Source organism: Vipera ursinii (assembly GCF_947247035.1).
Source record: "Vipera ursinii genome assembly, chromosome: 15".
NCBI lineage: Eukaryota > Metazoa > Chordata > Lepidosauria > Squamata > Viperidae > Vipera > Vipera ursinii.
This window is the reverse complement of record NC_139528.1, coordinates 5,499,935-5,521,212: the sequence shown is the minus strand read 5'-3', so window position 1 is coordinate 5,521,212 and position 21,278 is coordinate 5,499,935. Positions and strand designations below refer to the sequence as shown.

General features: G+C 45.7%; 1 protein-coding gene across 8 annotated transcripts in view; it reads right to left on the bottom strand.

The window, feature by feature from the left end:
* Positions 1-21,278, bottom strand: part of EHBP1L1 (EH domain binding protein 1 like 1) — a 44,226-nt gene that overhangs the window by 16,084 nt on the left and 6,864 nt on the right. For 3 of the 8 annotated variants that reach the window (XM_083374409.1, XM_083374405.1, XM_083374404.1), the window contains 8 exons: positions 13,268-13,325; positions 12,694-12,789; positions 11,614-11,667; positions 9,685-9,863; positions 8,129-8,283; positions 6,659-6,694; positions 5,037-5,126; positions 4,349-4,661 (listed from right to left, as the gene is read on the bottom strand). In XM_083374409.1, coding sequence (XP_083230535.1) covers positions 4,349-4,661; positions 5,037-5,126; positions 6,659-6,694; positions 8,129-8,283; positions 9,685-9,863; positions 11,614-11,667; positions 12,694-12,735 — 869 coding nt within the window. In that variant the 5' untranslated portion in view covers positions 12,736-12,789; positions 13,268-13,325. Of the gene's footprint in view, positions 1-4,348; positions 4,662-5,036; positions 5,127-6,658; positions 6,695-8,128; positions 8,284-9,684; positions 9,864-11,613; positions 11,669-12,693; positions 12,790-13,267; positions 13,326-14,702; positions 14,777-21,278 lie in introns of those variants that run through there. The other 5 variants (XM_083374407.1, XM_083374411.1, XM_083374406.1 and 2 more) reach the window with 5 other exon arrangements.

Below are 21,278 nucleotides of genomic sequence, written 5' to 3'. Positions count from 1 at the left end.
TTGGGGTTCCCCGAAAGGGCAGGCTGACTCCTGTAAGTGAACAAAATATTAAAGAACTTAATATTCAAGAAGCGGAAGAAACTTCTTGGATGAGAAGCCAAACGGTTTTCAAAGAAAAAACAAGGCAGTCTAATTGCCTCGTGCAAAAACAACTTTGGGATTAGAGAACTTAATTCCCACGGGATGGGAAGGACCGGAGAGTCCCTCTCAGCCCCCAGAATGATGTTTTAATTAAAATGGAGGAGGCTTTTCATCCCGAATTCTATCTGTCCTAGAGGCAATTCAAAGAGAAATTCTTTAATCAGACTACGGCCAAGTAGTCCTCAATTTACGACTGGTGACTTAGTGATTGTTTGAAGTTACGACAGATCTCGCTAGCCCAGGGGTAGGCAACCTGGGCTCTTTGACGACTCGTGGACTTCAACTCCCAGAATTCCTAAGCCAGCATGGCTCAGCTTGGAAACCTCTCCCTTTCCCCTCAGCCTGGCTGGCTCAGGAATTATGGGAGTTGAAGTCCACAAGTCACAAAAGAGCCAAGGTGGCCTACCCCTGGCCTAGGGGTACTAATGACCTTGTTCTGATGGTCCCCCCCACACACACAATCACATAACAACATGTCAGGCGCTTGGCAGTTAGATTGGATTTACGGCCGTTTGCAACATCCTTGTGGTCACACAACGTGTGTTTTATCACATTTTTAGCTTCAAAACTGGCAGTGGTTGGCAAAACCGGCCCATAGCAAGCAAAGAATTTGCTTAATAACGACTGTTTACAACGGTTGCAAAAAGGTACTAAAATGGGGTGACTCAACTTTACGACCGCAATGAGCAGGCTCCGTTACAGTTGCAACTTGAGGACTATGGGTAGTCCTCAATTGACGACCGCAATAGAGCCACAATTTCTGTGGCTAAGGCCATTCGTTAAGGGAGTTTTGCCTCCTCTTACGACTTTTCTGGCCAATGCTGTTAAGTGAATCACCGCAAATGTTCACTTAAGTCACACGGACGCTAAGTGAATCTGGCTTCCCCCATTGACTTTGTTTGTCAGAAGGTCGCAAAAGGGGATCGCGTGACCCTGGGACTCCGCGACCGTTTTATATATATGAATCAGTTGCCAAGTACCTGAATTTTGATCTCGGGATGCTGCAACGGTCGTAAGTATGGAAAACGGTCACAAGTCCCTTTTTCCAGTGCCATTGTAGCTTTGAACGGTCACTAAACGAACTGTCGTAAGTCGAGGACTACTTCTACTATAGGATGCATGAACTTTTTCTCTCCCCCCCCCCTTTTTCATTTTGCCCCTGGTTTATTTTTGTTTCAAAGCCTGTGGTGTTTTTATTTTCTTTCGTCTCTTCAATTAAAAGGAGAAAATACTAGGTTGGTTTTTTTCAGGGGATAGCCCCAAATCATGCAACAATATCTGTTACATTTATTATTATTATTATTATTATTATTATTATTATTATTATTATTATTATTATTATTATTATTAATTTTATTTGTATACCGCCCTTCTCCCGAAGGACTCAGGGCGGTGAACAGGGCAGTACATATTAAAAGACAAAGTACAAAGATTAAAAAAAAATTAAACAAATGCCCACAAATAAATTAAAACACATTAAAAGTAAGTTAAAACACATTAATAAATCAGCATAATGCTGATTTTTGGTTTATTGTTTGCTTTGTTGCTGTACACCACGTAGTTTGAGTTGGGCAGTTTTAAAAATCCAATTAACGGATGGATGGATGGATGGATGGATATGATAACCAGAGTGGTGCAGTGATGAAGCCAGAAGGTATAAAGCAGGAGATATAAAGCAGGAGACCATGAGTTCGAATCCCAACTTGGGCCCAAAGCCAGCTGGATGGCCTTTGGGCCAGCCACGTTCTTTCAGCCCTAGGAAAAAGGCAATGGCAATCCACTTTCAAAAATCCTTGCCAAGAAGATGGCAGGGATTTGCCCAGGCAGTCTCCAAGAATTAGGATAGGATTGAAAGGAAGCAAAATGGATGGTATAAGACTCCTTCCTTGAGCAGGGGTTAGACTAGAGGACCTCTGAGGTCCCTCCCAGGCCTAGGACTCTTATGATTCTAATGGCTATTAAATAAGGACAGCTATATGCAACTCTTCCACAATCAGAGGCAAATCTAAGCACAAGAGAGCCGGTCCGTTTATACTTGGCTTGTGGATAAATTCTGGGCTAGGGGTTTTTTTGGGGGGGTGAAACTGGGCAAAATGTGATGCCAAGGAATGAAACCTCACGGTGATTAAAGCACCTGGGACAGGCTATTCTGCTCAACAAAGAAATCTCCCTAAAAAGTATTTTACTGGAAAGGAAGAAGAAAAATAGAAGGGGAAGAAAGAACGGAAGGGAGAAGGAGGGATAACAGAATAATATAACGGAGGTAGAAGGGACCTTGAAGATCTTCTAGTCCAGCCCCCCGATCACGCAAAAGACCCTATTCCATTTCAGACAAGTGACTGTCCAGTGTCTTCTTAAAAGCCTCCAGCGATGGAGCATCCACAATTTCTGGTAGTAAACTGTTCCACTGGTTGATTGTTCTCACTATTAGGAAATTTCTCCTTAGTTCTAGGTTGCTTCTCCCCTTGATTAGCTTCCATCCGTTGCTTCTTGTCCTGCCTTCTGGGGCTTTGGAGAACAGGTTGACCACCCCACCTCTTCTTTGTGGCAGCCCCTCAAATATTGGAAGACTCCAAGCAAATCACCCCTAGTCCTTCTTTTCGTTAGAGTAGATATATCAAGGAAAGAATGACAGATAGAAGGAAAGAGATATAGAGACAGAGATGGAAATAGATGGAGAGATGATAGATAGATAGATAGATAGATACATAGATAGATAGATAGATAGATAGATAGATAGATAGATAGATAGATAGATAGATAGATGATGGTTGATGATAGATGGACGGAAGAGATAGATAGATAGATAGATAGATAGATAGATAGATAGATAGATAGATAGATAGATAGATACATAGATAGATAGATGGATAGATGATGGTTGATGATAGATGGACGGAAGAGATAGATAGATAGATAGATAGATAGATAGATAGATAGATAGATACATAGATAGATAGATACATAGATAGATAGATATGGATAGAGATAGATAGATAGATAGATAGATAGATAGATACATAGATAGATAGATAGATGATGGTTGATGATAGATGGACGGAAGAGATAGATAGAGATAGATAGATAGATAGATAGATAGATACATAGATAGATAGATGGATAGATGATGGTTGATGATAGATGGACGGAAGAGATAGATAGATAGATAGATAGATAGATAGATAGATAGATAGATACATAGATAGATAGATAGATAGATAGATAGATAGATAGATAGATAGATATGGATAGAGATAGATAGATAGATAGATAGATAGATAGATAGATAGATAGATACATAGATAGATAGATAGATAGATGATAGATAGATGATAGATAGATAGATAGATAGATAGATAGATAGATAGATAGATAGATAGATAGACAGACAGACAGACAGATAGAATGGATGGGCGGACGGACAGACACAGACAGACAGAGTGGATGGATGGATGGATGGATTGGATGGATGGATAGAAAGGAAGGAAGGAAGGAAGGAAGGAAGGAAGGAAAGAAGGATGAGGCAGGGAGGAAGCGACTCTCCAGTTTAAGATCCTAAAGCAGCAAAATATCAAAAGGAGAATTTACTGTCCTCACTTGGTGTCCTTTTTAAGGTTTAACTTCGGTCAGGGCAGGCAAGCAAGGCAGTGACTCCGTGGCGGCGTCCTTGCTCTGCCTCCCCCCCCAAATCCTTCTGAACTGCAAAACGCCCCCCCTTCCTTCCCCCCCCAGTGTTCTCACTTCCCATTCCTTCCGACTGCCAACTTCTCCTTTCCACTCTCGGTGAAGCCCACTCAACATTTCCAAGGCAGGGGTGGGGTAGGGTGGGGCGAGAAGGGGTGGGTGGGAGGAAATTACATCCAGCAGGCCTCTCCTCCCTCTCACCCCCCCCCCCCCGTTCCCCTCCAGCTAAAGAAAGCAGAAGCCAAAGTGGCCGGCCGCTGCCCTGCTTTGTGGTGCCACTTTCTTTTAAGCCAACCCAAATAAAAAAGGCACCCTTGACTGCCAAGGTTGGATCTCCTGCCTCCACCAGTGGGATAAACAGAGGCAGGAGGTCCAAGGTGTGGGGCTGGCCTCCCTCAACCAGACCCACTGGATAACCCCTGGCGTGCCGGTGACTCAGCCGCACCCCTCCCCCTCTCATCCTTGCAACAAGATTCCCGCTTCGGCACCCCAAAACCCGCTCTCGGAAGAAGGGGGTCCTCACCTGGTGTCGGCGGTACTCGGACACGCCGGCTCCGTGCTTTGGTGTTCCTCTTCGGCCCCGGCCTGCGCCGATGATGTTCGGGAAGTGTCCAGCATGCCGTTCTTGGTCCCTAGCCCTTCTGGGAGGGCACTCGGTGATCCCCCTGGACCGTTGGCCCCGCCGAGCCCCACACTCCCAGTTTTACGCTCCTCACCACTTACGTCAAAGGCGACCACGTCAGGAGCCACAGAAGCAGCCTTTGGCCCGGGCAGCGGAGAACCTCTGGCGATGTTTCCGTGGCTCGCCGGGGCTGGCTTGGAGACCGCGGCCACAGCTGCGAGGAGAAAGGGAGGAAGGTCAGAAAGTGGCACGGCTGAGAATAGGTACAAGTAGTCCTCGACTTACGCCCACAGTGGAGCCCCAAATTTATGTGGTTAAGTGAGGCGTTTGCAAAGTAAGTTCTGCCCCACTTTAACGAGCTTTCTGGCCACGGTGGTGAACTGAATCGGTGCAGTGATTCAGTTAGTAACATGGTTGTTAAGTGAATCCGGCTTCCCCCATTGGCTTTGCTTGTCCAAAGGTCGCAAAAGGGGATTCCCCCCCACCCCAAAAAAATCCGAGCATCATACAGGCAAATAAAAAGGCAACAATGGCAGTTTTTAATATCCATTTTAATCCATTCACCGCCTCCCCATTTCCTTTAATTTACCTTCCTTGGGACCTGCCTTGGAAGGCGACGGAGAGCGGCCGGAGGGGTCCTCCTCCTCCTCAGCCAAGGGGTTCAGATCCCGGGATGTGTCTACATTAGGAAGAGGAGAGGTTGTCGTTAGGAAGGAAAGAGAGAGAAAAGGAAGAACTGGAGGAAAAAGGAAGGCTTGGGGCAAGACCCAGAAGAGACGGAGCTGTCGCAAGGGAGAAGATTCAAATTCTCTCTATCTATACCTCTATTTTTATCTATCTATCTATCTATCTATCTATCTATCTATCTATCTATCTATCTATCTATCTATCTATCATCTATCCATCTATCTATCTATCATCTATCTATCTATCATCTATCTATCTATCTATCTATCTATCTATCTATCTATCTATCTATCTATCTATCTATCTATCTATCATCTCTCCGTCTCATCTATATCTAATCTATCTCTGTCCTGTCTGTCATCAATCTATCTCTATCATCTAATCTATCTGTCATCTCTTTTTCTATCATCTATCTATATTTATCTGTCTGTCTGTCTGTCTGTCTGTCTGTCTGTCTGTCTATCTATCTATCTATCTATCATCTATCATTTCTCTATCTCTTATCTATATCTATCTAATCTCTCTCTCTCCTATCTCTCTCTATCTATCATGTCATCAATCTCTATCATCTAATCTATCTCACATCTATTTTTCTATCATCTAATTTATCTATGTCTGTCTGTCTGTCTGTCTATCTATCTATCTATCTATCTATCTATCTATCTATCTATCTATCTATCTTCTATCTATCATCATCATATCTATCTATCTATCTATCTATCTATCTATCTATCTATCTATCTATCTATCTATCCATTCATTCCATCCTTCCACCCCATCCACTCCATCCACCCATCCATCCATTATCTATCTATCTATCCATCCATCCATCCATCCATCCATCCATCCATCATCTCTATCTATCTATCTATCTATCTATCTATCTATCTATCTATCTATCTATCTATCTATCTATCTATCTATCTATCATCTCTCCATAAAAAAACAAGGATTTGCTGCTGAAAAGTCTGCTTCAAAGGCCCTGCGGTCCGATCCAACATGCCACCTCTGAGTTTCTAATCTATTACTTGTCCAAAGCTTATACAGGTAGTCCTCGATTTACAACCATTCATCTAGTGTCCATTCAAAGTTAAAAGCCCTAAAAAAAGTGAACTATGAACATTTCTTACGATTCTTGCAGCGTCCCCATGGCCACGTGATTAAAATTCAGAAGCTTGGCAACCAGCTTTATGACGGTCGCAACGTCCCGGGGTCACATGATCCCCTTTTGCAACCTTCTGACAAACAAAGTCACTGGGGAAGCCAGATTCACTTAACGACCGTGCCACTAACTTAACAAATGCAGTGATTCACTCAACAACCGTGGCAAAGGGAAGTCGTAAAGTGGGAGAAAACTCACATAACAAACGTTTCACTATGCAACAGAAATCTTGGGCTCAGTTTTGGTCGTAAGTCGAGGACTTGCCTGTAGTGCCCAAAGTGCACTGTGCAAGCAACGAGTTCTAATCCCCACACATTATGCCGATCTCAAGCAGGGCCCTTGCAAAACCTGGGCTGGCCTACCTGGGAAATAGTTCACCGTAACGTTTTTGAGGAACCCTGAACAGGGAAGAGACAGACAGGAATAGAAGAAGGAAAAAAGAGGGAAAATTGAGGTGGAAAAATGATCATAAACCGAGGTCAGAAGTGCAGAGTGCGAAATGTACGGAGAACGCATTTAGCTAGATCAGAAACTGGGGCAACGGCAAAAGACAGGCTTGGTTAATCTTGCTTCTGTCAACGTCTCCTCCAAATCCCGCTTAAGGGGATTGAAGAGGATCCCGGAAATCACGGATGTGTCATGCAAGGTAAAACACGGGATCATCTGAATCACAATTGCTTCACGGTTCCCGAATCCGGGTCATTTTCCAAAGCGCAAAGCCAAAAAAACCACACAAGCAAATTAGTTAGACTTCTAAACTCTAGGGACTGTATTGCAGCTCCCTCCCAACGCGAGCAAAAATCAGAAAGCACACGTCGTCCTTGACTTGCGACCGTTCATCTAGTGACCGTTTGAAGTTGCAACAGCGCCGAGAAAAGGGCCTTATGACCGTTTTACACACTTACGACTGTTGCAGCAATCCCAGGGTCACGCGATCAAAATTCAGAGGCTTGGCAACCGACTCACATTGATGACGGTCGCGGTGTCCGGGGGTCACGTTATCCCCTTTTTGCATCCTCAAAGTCAATGTGGAAGCCCAGATTCACTGAACAAGAGTGTTATTAATTTAACAACTGCAGTGATTCACTTAAATGTCCCGAGAAAGGTCGCAAAATGGGGCAAAACTCATTTAGCAGAGAGGTAAAAAAACCATCAAGCCCAAATTATATTTCAATGAAGAAATATTGTTTTTGTCCGTGCCTAGAATATAAGGTTGGACAAAAGACTGCCCAGGTATAGGAAGTCCTCGATTTATGACCATAATCGAGCCCAAAATTTTTGTTGCTAAGCGAGACAGTTAAGTGAGTTTTGCCCCATTTTACAACCTTTCTTGCCACCGTTAAGCAAGTTTGTAACACGGTTGTTAAGTGAATCGGATTCGCCATTGAAGAAAGTTGCAAAAGGGGATCACATGACCCCGGGATGCTGCGACCGTCATAAATACGAGTCAGTTGCCAAGTGTGCAAATTGTGATTATCTGACCGCGGGGATGCTGCAACAGTCGTGTGAAAAATGGGACACTTTTTTCACTGCCGTGGTAACTTTGACCGGTCACTAAATGAGCTGTTCGTAAGTCGAAGACTGACTGTACTTTCCGATTTGCACGATTCGGTCCACGTCGTTTCACAATAAAGTAGAATTCGTTCAGCTGGCCGTGCTTCCTGCCTCGTCTGCCAAGGTAAGCCTGACAGGTCGTTAAGTGAGGACTACCGGTTAACTCTGGCTATGGGATTCTGGGAGTTGAAGTCCGGACATCTTAAGGTGCCTAAGGCTGAGAAACAAGGGGTCAGGGAGAAGGGAAATGCCTTGGCTGGGAGGGGACCCCCTCCCACCTTTAGAGGACGCTGTGTGTCCCGCGGCGTCTTCCACCCGGTCATGTTTTGGGGTGTCTTCCATCTCCTCGTCGCTTTCGGCAAAATCCTCCAAATTGCCGATGTCGGAAGGCTTGAAACTCATCAGACTGGCCAGGCTTTGCATGTCTTCATCCCTGCGGAGAGAAGGGGGCAGTCCTAAGAACCAGACCCATCACCGCTTTTATTTTAATCCCCCCCCCACTTGCATTTTTGGATTCGCAAAACATCCCAGGATGGGCTTCAGACAGGATAGGGTAAAATTGGTGTTGTTGTGCAGCTGTTTCGTTCCGTTTTAGGGTGGCTAGCTTTCTGTGTCCTCTCTGGCGTGTCGTGGGAAGGCAATGGATATTTTTGTTTATTTAGATCCCTGCCTTTATTATTTTGGCAAATAACTCAAGGCAGAGAACATATCCAATGTTCTTTCTATTTCCCTAACAACAGGCCTGTGAGGTGGGCTGGCTGAGAGAGAGAGAGAGAGAGAGAGAGAGAGAGAGAGAGAGAGAGAGAGAGAGAGAGAGAGAGAGAGAGAGAGAGAGAGCTTTCGTGCCTAAGGCAGGACTAGAACTCTCTCTCTCCTAGTGATTGGCCCAGAGTCACCCAGCTGCCTTTCGTGCCTAAGGCAGGACTAGAACTCACCGTCTCCCGGTTTCTATCCTGATGCCTTAACCACTAGACCAGACATGTCAAACACAAGGCCCGGGGGCCGGATCCGGCCCGCAAAGTGGTTTCAGGTGGCCCGCGAAGCCATCCTGGAAACAGTGAGGGAACGGCCCCCACTGCCTTGGCCCTGGCCCAGAGACCCTCCTTCTGCCAGAGACCCTCAGATCTGTCCCACTCCTGCCCAGGCCCCCATAGGCACCCTTGATGTGAATGATGTAGAGCTGGCCACGCCCACCCAGTAGGCCATATGCACTCTAGCCACGCCCACCCAGTAGGCCATGCCTACCCAGGCCACACCCACCCGGCCCCCTGAGGGCAACCGCAATGCTGATGTGGCCCTCAATGAAATTGAGTTTGACACCCCTGCACTAGACCAAACTATCTATCTATCCATCCATCCATGCATCCATCCATCCATCTGATCTCTCTCTCTCTCACACACACACACACATACACACACGTAGTCCTTGACTTACAACCATTCATTTAGGTCACAACAGCACTGAAAAAATGATTTACGACCATTTTTCGCACCGTTGCAACATCCCCATGGTTACGTGATCAACATTTGGACATTTGGCAACCGACTCTTCCTTATGACGGCTGCCGTTTCCGAGGGTCACGTGATCCCCTTTTGCAACCTTCTGACAAGCAAAATCAACAGGGGGGAAGCCAGATTCACCTGTTCCTAATTTAACCACTGGAGTGATTCGCTTAACAGCCGTGCCAAGAAAGGGCGTGAAATGGGGCAAAACTCGCTTCACTTAGCGACAGAAATTTTTGGGGGGGCATAATTGTGGACATAAGTCAAGGACTACCCAGAGAACATCGGCCCCAGCTTTCTAAGAAGGATGCTTCCCCGCTCTGTGACTCACGTGGCTTTTCCCTCATGCAAGAAGACGCACGAGAGGGTCAGCCGGAGAGACGCGGCCACCACTTTCACGGACTTGGGCTTCAGCTTCAGGTTCAAATCCACCTGGTTGGGCGTCTGGCTGGCAAAGCGCTTCAAGTTGAGGTCGGCCGAGGCGAGGACCTTACGTTGCCCCTTCGATTCCTGCCACGAGAGTTGCACATTTTTAATGGGTAAAATTCCTCCCTTGCCCGCCCGTGTTTTTCATTGCACCCTGGGGCTCACCATTCGAACACAAGACTGAAATCTTCCCCAGATGGTTATAAAAGCAAAAATCGCTCCCGTCAAGGCCAGAAAATTAAACTGTAAACGGATTGTCTAAATAGGCTTTCCAAAGGCCTTAACATCTGTCAAATTCGAGTGAAAAAGTCGGCAAGAAGGAAAGAGTATTTCCAGTGGCAGGGAGTTCCACAGTTTAGTTGGTTTTTTTTTTTAGATAATAACCTTTATTGTCATTTTTTACTGTGGGCACAATGGCACACATTAAAAATGAAATTTAGTTGCTTGCTCTCAAAGTGTACACATACGTAAAACAAAGTGTACACATATATAAAACACATTTAGAACATACTATATACAATATAGGGACGCAGTGGCTCAGTGGGTTAGGACGCTGAGCTTGTTGATCAGAAGGTCGGCAGTTTGGCGGGTCAAATCCCGAGTGCCGCGTAACAGAGTGAGCGCCTGTTACTCGTCCCAGCTTCTGCCAACCTAGCAGTTCGAAGGCACGTAAAAATGCAAGTAGAAAAATAGGGACCACTACGGTGGGAAGGTAACAGCGTTCCGTGCGCCTTTGGCATCTAGTCATGCCGGCCACATGACCACGGAGACGTCCTCGGACAAGCGCTGGCTCTTCGGCTTTGAAATGGAGATGAGCACCGGCCCCTAGAGTCGGAAACGACTAGCACGCCTGTGCGGGGGAACCTTTACCTTTACCTATATACAATATATGTATAGCCCTACGCCCTTACGTATAAGTAACATATAAATATTAAGGGACCTTCCGTAGGCTCCAGCCATCCTTGCCTCAAAGGAAAAAAAAGATTTTAAAAGGAAGCTGAGAATGAATAAAAAGCACCTGGATGCTTTCTATATTTCTTCCCAAACAATTGCCAGCATGTACCATTGTTTAGCGACTGTTCAAAGTTTCAATGGCGCTGAAAAAAGTGAATCAGGACCGGTCCTCGCACTTATGACCGTTGTAGCATCCTCACAGTCACACAAAATTCAGGAACTGGCAGCCAGTTTGCATTTATAACAATTGCTTATTGAAATGAATGCGTTCAGTTAATGACCGCTGTGAAAAAAAGGCGGGAAATTTATTTTCAGTCACGTAGGTGCCTCCAGTTAGGACTCGAATGACTTATGACCATAATTCTGAGCTCAATTGTGGTTATAAGTCGAGGACTATCTTTAATCAAAGGGTATGAGAGACTCTGGTTTTTTTAAAAAATCCATGTAGTCCCCAACTTACAACAGTTCAGTGACCGTCCAGTTACAATGGCACGGGACTCGTGAACATTTTTCACATGTACAGCCGTTGCGGCATCCCCGTGGTCACGTGATCGAAAGTCGGCCGCTTGGCAACTGACTCATATTTATGACGATCACTTAATGACCGTGTTCCTAACTTAACAACTTCAGGGATTGACTTTTAACAAAGGTGGCCAGGGAAGTCGCGAAATGGGGCAAAACTCACTTAGAAGAGAAACAGAAAATTGGGGCTCAATTGCGGTCGTAAGTTGAGGACTGCCTGCACCGACCAACTAAAGACCTGAGGCCAATTTGCAGAAAAGCATTTTGCCCGCCCATTTTGCTGTAAAAACCTTGCAGGCGAATCTCCCTGTCCTGTAACTGGCAATCACCAGAATCCAACCCAAGATTTGAGACGTACATTTTCCACCACAAAGGTCCAGTCTTTATCTTCGTATTCTTCCACGTGGGGGTCCTGGAAGACAAAAGTAGAGAGTCAGCTGGAGGGTCTCCAACCAGAAAAAACGCCGAGTTTGATCCATCCTTTGCATAAGAGGACATGCATTAGCAACGAGGCACAATTGAATTAGAAAGCAGAATAACGGGGACCTTGGAGGACATCTAGTCCAACCCCACTGCTCAAGCAGGAAACTTACTATTCTGGACAAATGGTTGTCCAATCTCTTCTTAAAAGCCTCCAGTGATGGAGCAGCCACCACTTCTGGTGGCAAGCAGTTCCACTGGTTAATTGTTCTCACTGTCAAGAAATTTCTACTTAGTTCCAGGTTGCTTCTCTCCTTGATTAGTTTACATCCGTTGCTTCGTGTCCTGCCCTCAACAAGTCTATTCCCTTTTTTTTTCCGGCAGTCTCCCAAATATTGGAAGATGCTACCATGTCACTCCTAATCCTTCTCGTTGATAGGCTAGATACACCTAATTTCTACTAGGCAGGAAACAAATTCCTTTCTTGAAATCCAAATTAATTCTGCTTGCTTGGATGAGCTACCGTCTTCCCAGTCTGCGAACAGGTCCAGGAATTAACTATCTGACCCCTCAAAGAGTCAAATGTAAGTTTTTCTATGTGCAAAGACCTGCCCTGTGAAATGGGCACCCCGCCTCCTTATGTGTTAAATTGCCAGGATGTGCAACGGCCAACTAAAAATTGCGAGCACTTTCTTCGTTTTTCTGGTGTGGCTTGGACACGCAACCGCAAAGGCAAACCCTTTTGAAAAGTTTCTTTCTCCCATTGAAGTTCAAATTCAGGAAACAAACATTTCCCCCCCCCATCCCATCACTTCATCATGTAATTAGTTCAGTGCTGGGGTTTTGTGTGTGTGTGTGTGTGTGTGTGTGTGTGTGTGTGCGCCCTCATCCTTCTGCTTCGCTTGGCAAAGCATGGATAAAAGTACAGATCAGGGCAACGTGTGAAGGAGATTCCCGAGACAAGAATTCTCTTATATCTGCCGACGGGGTCCTCGTTCTGACGACGCGGTTCCCGTACCCGATAAAGTGTGACCATAATGTCCACGTTTTCGGGCACCATCCATACCACCTCGCCCCGGTAAGGATTCTTGATGCCCGGTTGCCAGCTGTGAGCCTGTGAAAAACCAGAAGAGATTAAAAAATTTAAACCGCCCCCCACAACACAAAATAACACAAAACACAGGTAGTCCTCGAGTTACGGCCGTAACTGAGCCCATAATTTACAGAGATTCTCAATCATCCAGGTCCCAATTGTCCCAAAGTTGTTTTATTTTCCAAAAAGTAACTGGACTTTCCTGTATTTTTCCCTTGAAAACGTTTCTTCAACGTCTGAAGAACTGAGGAAGCTTCCTGGATGAGAAGCGAAATGTTTTCAAGGAAAAAAAACAAGGAAGTCCAGTTGCCTTTTGGAAAAGCACCTTTGGGACAACCTGGAGTAGGAGACTCGGATCGGATGCTAGCAGACATTTGAGCTCATTATTTTTTTTTATTGATTAAAATTTATAATAAATTTATAAACTGATTGAGGCGACTCCTCCCGCAGATAAAGAAGTAAGATTTTAATCTGATCCCCTCTAAGCTCAGAAAATCACCTTGGAGCAAATCCGACGGTTCCTCCGAGTCCAAACCACAACGAGCTTGTCCGGCTGCCTGTGGTTGGGAGAGAGAAAACAAGTCAATTGCAAGAACTAAACCAAAAGTGACCAAGCCACTAGTCCACAAGATTTCATGGGTGGTCGAGGCTGCAATTACCACACAGGGAGCAGGTTAAGGTGGTGCAACCAATGGGGTTTGTGGTAGTAAGGTCCCTTCCGTCTCTGTGATTCTGTGTTCTCTATTTCTCAAGAGAGCTCGGCACAAAAGCCGGGCAACCAGATCGAGGGCTGTGCACCGGCTCCTGTCCAGCCCAGGGTTTATCTGCCATGCCAGCCGTGTGTGGGCGAGGTTCCTGACCGCCTGGGGAGCAGGGCTGGGCCGCAGCCGGTTGCGGCACCGGGTGTTGCAAGAGGCTGGCTCTGCTAACGTCTTGCACGTCTTCCTCCTTTGCACCCAGCTGGGCTTCCTAAGTTCTTAAGCGAGCTTCTGAGATTCTAAAGAACCTTCTAACCTCCTAAGGGATCTACTAAGATTCTAAGGAAGCTCCTAAGATTCGAAGGAACCGTCTAACTTTTTAAGGGACCGGCTAAGGTTCGAAGGAAACTGCTAAGTTCTTAAGGAACTTACTAATGTTCTAAGGAAGCTTCTAAGAGTCGAAGGAATTGGATTTATTAAATGGAACATCTAAAGATTAAACGTATGTTTAATTATGGGTAAAAAGAACAGAAAATTTTCAGAAATAAACAAGATTCTAAGGAATCTTCTAAAGAACCTACTAAGATTCTAAGGAATCTTCTAACTTCTTAAGGGACCTACAAAGATTCTAAGGAATCTTCTACCTTTTTAAGGGACCTACTAAGATTCTAAGGAATCTTCTAACTTCTTAAGGGACCTACTAAGATTCTAAGGAATCTTCTACCTTCTTAAGGGACCTACTAAGATTCTAAGGAATCTTCTACCTTCTTAAGGGACCTACTAAGATTCTAAGGAATCTTCTACCTTCTTAAGGGACCTACTAAGATTCTAAGGAATCTTCTACCTTCTTAAGGGACCTACTAAGATTCTAAGGAATCTTCCAACTTCTTAAGGGACCTACTAAGATTCTATGGAATCTTCTAACTTCTTAAGGGACCTACTAAGATTCTAATCTAAGAAAGCTTCTAAAGAACCTAGATTCTAGGGGATCTTCTAAATTCTTAAGGACTCTGAGATTCTAAGATTGTAAGCACGGTAGATTTTTTGCTATCCCAATTATTGTAATATTTGAAATTTTACCTATTGTTGGGTGGGGGGAGTGAGTTTGGCTGGGGATGGCCTGGCTGGGGAATTCTGGGAGTTGAAGTCCACACACTTTAAAAGTTGTCAAGGTTGAGAAATGCTGGTCCCTGGCATTGGTTATGTTAGTAACTCCAAATTCTCATCTGTCCTTACTCCTCATCTTGTTGCTTGGAGAGATCTGATGCTTCTCTCATTTCTCCAGGCTAGTGGCCAAAAGCTAAATTTAGCTGGGGGGGGGGGGAGAGTCATTAATCTAGTCAGGTGTTGGGTTAAATCTGGTTGCTAAAGAAATCCGATCTGTTCACCACACGCTTTCCTCCTCTATTCAATGTCAACCAGATCCCTCGGAGAGACTTCAGTGGAGGTTAGATCTGGGGGTGGGGGAGACCAGGAAACCTAGATATCCTCTCTCTGCCTGAATTCCTACCACCTTGCAAGACTTATATTCATTTATTTAATTATTACATTTATTTGCCGCCCACAGGGTGCCGTGCCGCTAACTTGCCCAGCTTCCTACACTGGGTTAATTTTAAGCCTGGCTAATTTGGGGTTTGGGTGGCACAGAATTCAGAGCTTTGTCCCAATGGCGAAAATGGGTTTATTCAGTAACCAACGGATGGCGCTTTTCTTGCCACAGTTGTTAAGCGAAGCACTGCACCACTACTAAGTCACACGGTCGTTAAATGAATCAGGCTTCCCCCATTGACTTTGCTTGTCAGGAGGTCGCAAAAGGGGATGACGTGACCCCTGGGGACACTGCGACCGTCACAAGCATGAGTCAGTTGCCAAAGCGTCTAAATTTTGGTCACGTGCTGCAACGGTGATAAGTGTGAAAAATGGTCATAAAGTCACTTTATTCAGTGCCGTTGTAACTACAAATGGTCACTGAGAGAACTGTTGTAAATCAGGGACTGATTACCTGACACAGAATGACATAGTTGGAAGGGACCTCGGAGGTCTTCTAGTCCAACTCCCCTACTCAGGCAGCAAACCAGGCCAGGGGTAGGCAACCTTGGCCCCTTCATGTCTCGTGGACTTCAACTCCCAGAATTCCTGAGCCAGCACGGCTCAGCTTGGAAACCCTCTCCATTTCTCCTCAGCATGGCTGGCTCAGGAATTCTGGGAGTTGAAGTCCAGGAGTCATAAAAGGGCCAAGTTTGAAAACCCCTGATTTAGAGTATAGGCCAGGGGTAGGCCACCTTGGCCCCTTCAGGACTCGTGGACTTCAACTCCCAGAATTCCTGAGCCAGCACGCCTCAGCTTGGAAACCCTCTCCATTTCTCCTCAGCATGGCTGGCTCAGGAATTCTGGGAGTTGAAGTCCAGGAGTCCTAAAAGAGCCCAGGTTGCCTACCCCTGGTATACCATTTCAAACAAAACGGTTGGCCAATCTCTCCTAAAAAGCCTCCACTGACGGAGCACCCACAACTTCTGGAGGCAAGTCGTTCCACTGGTTAATTGCCTTCACTGTCAGGAAATTCCAGGTTGCTTCTCTCCTTGATTAGTTTCTATCCGTTGCTCCTTGTCCTCCACTCAGGAGCTTTGGAAAATGGCCGGCTTTTTCTGGAGAAGGCATATTTACAGCTCTCAAACAACCCCCCCCCCCCGCTCCCAGAATTATTCGGGCAGGCGGGTGCCTTCAAAACAGACGTGCCCGTTGCTCTTCCCCATCCTGGAGAGAAACCTGGGTGCTTCCCTGGAGCCAAGGCTGAGCCCTGGGCTTCCTTCCGGGCAGCACCTTAGACGTGGCGTCTCAGAACATGCACAGACTGCCAAAAACCGAATTACAAAAAGCTGCCTCACAGAAGCGACGGAGTCTGGCTTCGGCCTGGTGTCTCTTGCAAAGTCAGACTTGGCTCCGATGGGCTGCTAGGATGCCCGAGGCCTGGCACAACAATTTCGGGCTGAACCGTGCCCAGCTGGGGCAAGCCGGGTGGCCCAGAGAGCTGGGTGGGGAGACCCCAGAGCCTGCCGTGAGGAAATTGCCCACCCCCTCCAAAAAAAAAAAAAAAGCCCCCAATCCCAACGAGGCCGGAGTCTCTTTTTTCTCTTGCAAAAAAGTTCCTCCATTTCTTCTTCCTTTTTAGTCCACGCCGAAGGCGTCTCGTGATTCAAGCCCGAGCATATTTCTGTTTTCTTGCCCGCTTCCCCCCACCCCCCTCTTCTTTTCCGTTTACAGCTCAAATATTTATCGTTTCCCAAAACCTTATATGGAGGAACAGAACGGGGCGAGGAGGGAAAACAGGAACACGTTCCTTGGCAGCCAGGCTTTCCACCTCCTTCTGGTTCTCCTCCACCCAAAAAAACACTTCCAGAAAAACAACGGAGAAACTCCGTGGACTCGAAAATCTTTGCAGAGGTCCAGGGGTCCTCTGGATACTGCAGGGCCCATCATTCCCAGCCAACCGGCACAGTGTCCGGCATCGTCTTTGTCCTGTGGGGGCTGCAAACCCCCCACCCCACCCCCCAAGCATCCCCAGCACGGGGAGATGATGGGAGTTGTAATCTAACTTTCTCGAAGCGCCAAGGTTTGTGTCAGAGGAATCAACGGCACATTCGTTCGTTTGCAGCCACCAGCTTTGTGGGTGCAACACAAAAACCCCCAAGAAAATGTGGGGTTTTGCTCCCCTGAGCCGGATCTTTCCTCTTGCACAATCCCCCTCTGACCCCTTTTTCCTCTCCTTTTCTTATTTTATTCTCCAGTCAAAGCTCATAGGAAGGCGGTTCCACCTTTGCATAAGCTGAACCTGGCTTAACTGGACCGTGGTTTACCAAAGCAAGCCAATCACCTAGCTTCATCCCACATGGCGAGCCTGTGTAGGTTCATGCAAGCCCCTAAAGCACGGGGAATCGGAGAATTGTGAGGAACCCTGGAGGTCTTCTAGTCCAACCCCCCACCGCCATCCTGAGTAAAAGTCCCAGCAAAATGACTGTTCAGCTTTTCTTTAAAAAAGTGTGAAAAATTCTTATTTCCAATTTGAATCTCCCTTTGCAAAGTTTCCGACGATGGGTTCCTGTCCTATCCCTCAGGCATTTTGGAGAATAAATCCATAGCCTTGGCTGGCCGGGGAATTCTGGGATTTGAAGTCTACCCATCCTCAAAGCATGCTGGGTAGGGAATTCTGGGAGTTGGTTCACCTCTCTTAAAGCTTGTTAGCTAGGGAATTCTGGGACTTAAAAGTCCACCCATCTCAAAGTCTGCCAAGGTAGAGAAACAATCTGCACCCTTTGCAAAAGTAATTTTAAGCTAGCTAACCCAACAGGTGTGCATTCCTTTGCCTGGTGAAAACTCAGCAACTGTAAACCAATTTCTGCTCCGTTGTGTTAACATTAGACACACCCTTGCTAAGTTTTCAAGCAAATAAATGAAAGGAAATAAGTAAAGCCTCCGACGGCGTTGTATCCCCACGTGGTCTCTTTCGGTAAAGGTCAGCACGGCTGTGTTCAGCACGGCCACTCCTCCGCTGAGCAGGGGTTGGGCTAAATGACCTCTAGGATCCCCAGAACAGTAACATTTCTCCACCACGGTTCTTTTGCAGATGAGGCCTTTGCCTCATTTCAAAACCAGCTATGAAAAGCCTGACATGGCAAAATGGTAAACAGGGAAGTTCAGAGAGGGCAGTTCTCAGGAGCCAGAAACATAAATTCCTGTGCCGAATAATGTCAACAGGGCGAACGATGTTTGTCTGTCTGTTTTTCTGTCTATCATCTATCTTCAATTTCAATTTCAATCAGAATAGAGCTGGAAGCGAGCTTGGAGGTCTTCTAGTCCAACCCCCCTGCTCAGGCAGGAAACCCTATACATGTCAGACAAAATGGCTGCCCAGTCTCTTCTTAAAAACTTCCAGTGTTGGAGCATTCACCGCTTCTGGTGGCAAGCTGTTCCACTGGTTAATTGTCCTCACTTTTAGGAAGTTTCTCCTTAGTTCCAGGTTGCTTCTCTCCTTGGTTAGTTTCCATCCGTTGCTTCTTGTCTTGGCTTCGGGCGCTTTGGAGAATAAGTTGACCCCCCCTCCTCTTTCTGGCAGCCCCAAACTGGATGTAGTATTCCAGGTGTGGTCTTACTAAAGTTCTATCTATCTATCTATCTATCTATCTATCTATCTATCTATCTATCTATCTATCTATCTATCTATCTATCTATCTATCCATTCATTCCATCTTTCCACCCCATCCACCCATCCATCCATTATCTATCTATCTATCTATCTATCTATCTATCTATCTATCTATCTATCTATCCATCCATCCTCTATCTATCTATCTATCTATCTATCTATCTAATCATCTCCATTGTGTCTACCTGCCTATCCTGCCTACCTGTCTATCACTCAATCGTGGCTATCTATGTATCTATCTCCAATCTGGCAGTTTTTATTCTAATTCCTTATGACGAGCGACAGATCTTATTAAGTAGCTAGGGAAGGTTTTTTATCTACAAATAACAATGAATGAATGATCAATTCTAGCCTGGACAGTTTAGCAACACAAATGCCAACTGGCTCCCAAATTAAAAGACCATCCTGGCTATATCCTTGCAAGAACCTAAACCAGGTTAGTGAATGACCCAGACATAATATTCATAGAACAGGTTGGATTGGATAACCTCGGTATTTTTCACTACACAATTTGTCCAGCCAGTTGAGATTGTAGTGAAGGTGCTGAGCTATAAACCAGGAGGCTGTGAGTTCTAGCTCTGCCTTAGGCATGGAAGCAGACTGGGTAACTTTGGGCCAGTCCTTCTCTCTCAGCCTGAGTCACCTCACAGGGTTGTTGTTCTGAGGAAAATAGAAAAGTATGTTTGCTGCCTTGAATTGAATATATATGTGTGTGTGTGTATATGTATATATTGTATGTAAGTATGTATGTGTATGTGTGTGTGTATATATGTATGTATGTATGTATGTATATATATATATATATACATATATATATATATATATATGTGTGTGTGTGTGTGTGTGTGTGTGTGTGTGTGTGTATGCGTATATATGTATATAAAAGATGGGATAACATCCTAGCAATAATAGTCATTCCAATCCATTTGATTAGCATGTAAACAAAATATTTTTTAAAAAATGAAATAGTGCTTGCTGGAGAATTCTGGGAATTGAAGTCCACACCATTTTGTCTGAAATGGTATAGGGGTTCCTGCCTGAGCAGGGGGTTGGACTAGAAGACCTCCAGGGTCCCTTCCAGCTCTGTTATTCTATTATTACTACCTCTTAAACTTGCTAAGGTTGAGAAACCCTGGACTTTACCAGGTTTTGAAAGAGATACAGTCGTGCAAGGTTTACCCAGACCTCTTTGTGCTATGCTGTCCCATCATACTGTAACTTCCAGGATTGTCTGCTACATGGCACTATATATGGGCCTGCCCTTGAAGGCAGCTCCAAAGTGTCATCAGCTGCACAGTACCACGCTACGTCAAAAATACCAGGACAGATGGACACAATTCACCTTTTCCACACCATCGTAGACTGGATTTCATTCAAGCGCATCACGCTGCACGTAGTTTTAAAACTTTCCAAACACTTTTAACCCAGAATCCCCCCCCCCCAATTTCCAGCAAACAGCAATTCTGGGACTTGTAGTCTCACTTTAAGTCAAGGGAGACAGTAACTTGTCAAGTGAAGAATGTAACCATCAAACATTTTCTTATGGACTAGCGTCTTGGTACATCTGCCACAGGAATGCGCGCCATATTAACCAATGGATATATTAACCAATGGATAATATTAAAGTATAAAAATATGACTTCAATACGAAGTCAAAGATGCTATCCCCCTCCTGTCCCGTCTCTTTCTGTGGTTATTTTTAATCTGGAGGGAATTTTTTTTAATTTTTTTTTTTTGCCTTTCAGAAAAAAAACATTTGGCTGTGCTTGTCCCTTACAGCTGTTTTCCAGATTCTTTCTGGCTTTCTTTTAATCCTGACGTGAGGCCTTGAGTTATTTACATAACGAAGCGGGACGGTGTTTTGAATATATATAGACAATCAATATCAATCTCCTTTCTACCTAGCCTCCATTCACCACTTCCTGGTGTGCAAACCCCACCCACTAATTCTGTAATTTTTATTTCCCCCACACACTCTAAAGATTCTGGTTCAAAGCTCACAAAACAGAGGAAGTTGTGTCATCATGCAAAACTGCCCCGTTTGGCCCTGCCCTACCTGGAAAGGCCAAAAAAAAACAACCAACACACCCCACAACATTTTGGATATTTTTTTTTCCTCTTTACGGTCGCACACCGCTGAGATTCTTTCCCTAAGTAAGAAGCAGGCTTTCTAGTCCTCATGAATCTGGCTCAAGGCCCTAACGGGGAAGAGGGACGTGCTCTTTGCACCAGGTCCCCCCCCCCTTCAGTCACAGCTTTAGAGGCTGGCCTTCACACCAGCCCAGCCTTGATTCGGTTTAAATGTTGCTTTTTTGGGGGGGGGGGTGTGTGTGTTAATTTCTCTAGGGGTGGGGAGGAATCCAGAAAAAGGAGATTGATGCCAGAAAAGATGTAGGGTGTGTGTGTGTCCCTTTTTCCTACTAAAGCCCCCCAGAGAGACCGCTGGAGGTGGGTAAGTGGGTGGGTGGGTGGGCTTCCTCTGCAGGCTCGCCTGTCCTACCTTGCAGGGCGGTTGTGCCAGCTTTTCCCAAGCGGCTCCAAGGGGAGGCGCCGGGTGGGTCGCGCCCGATCCCCCCCCACCCAACCCCGAATCCCACCCCCCCGAGGGGCCC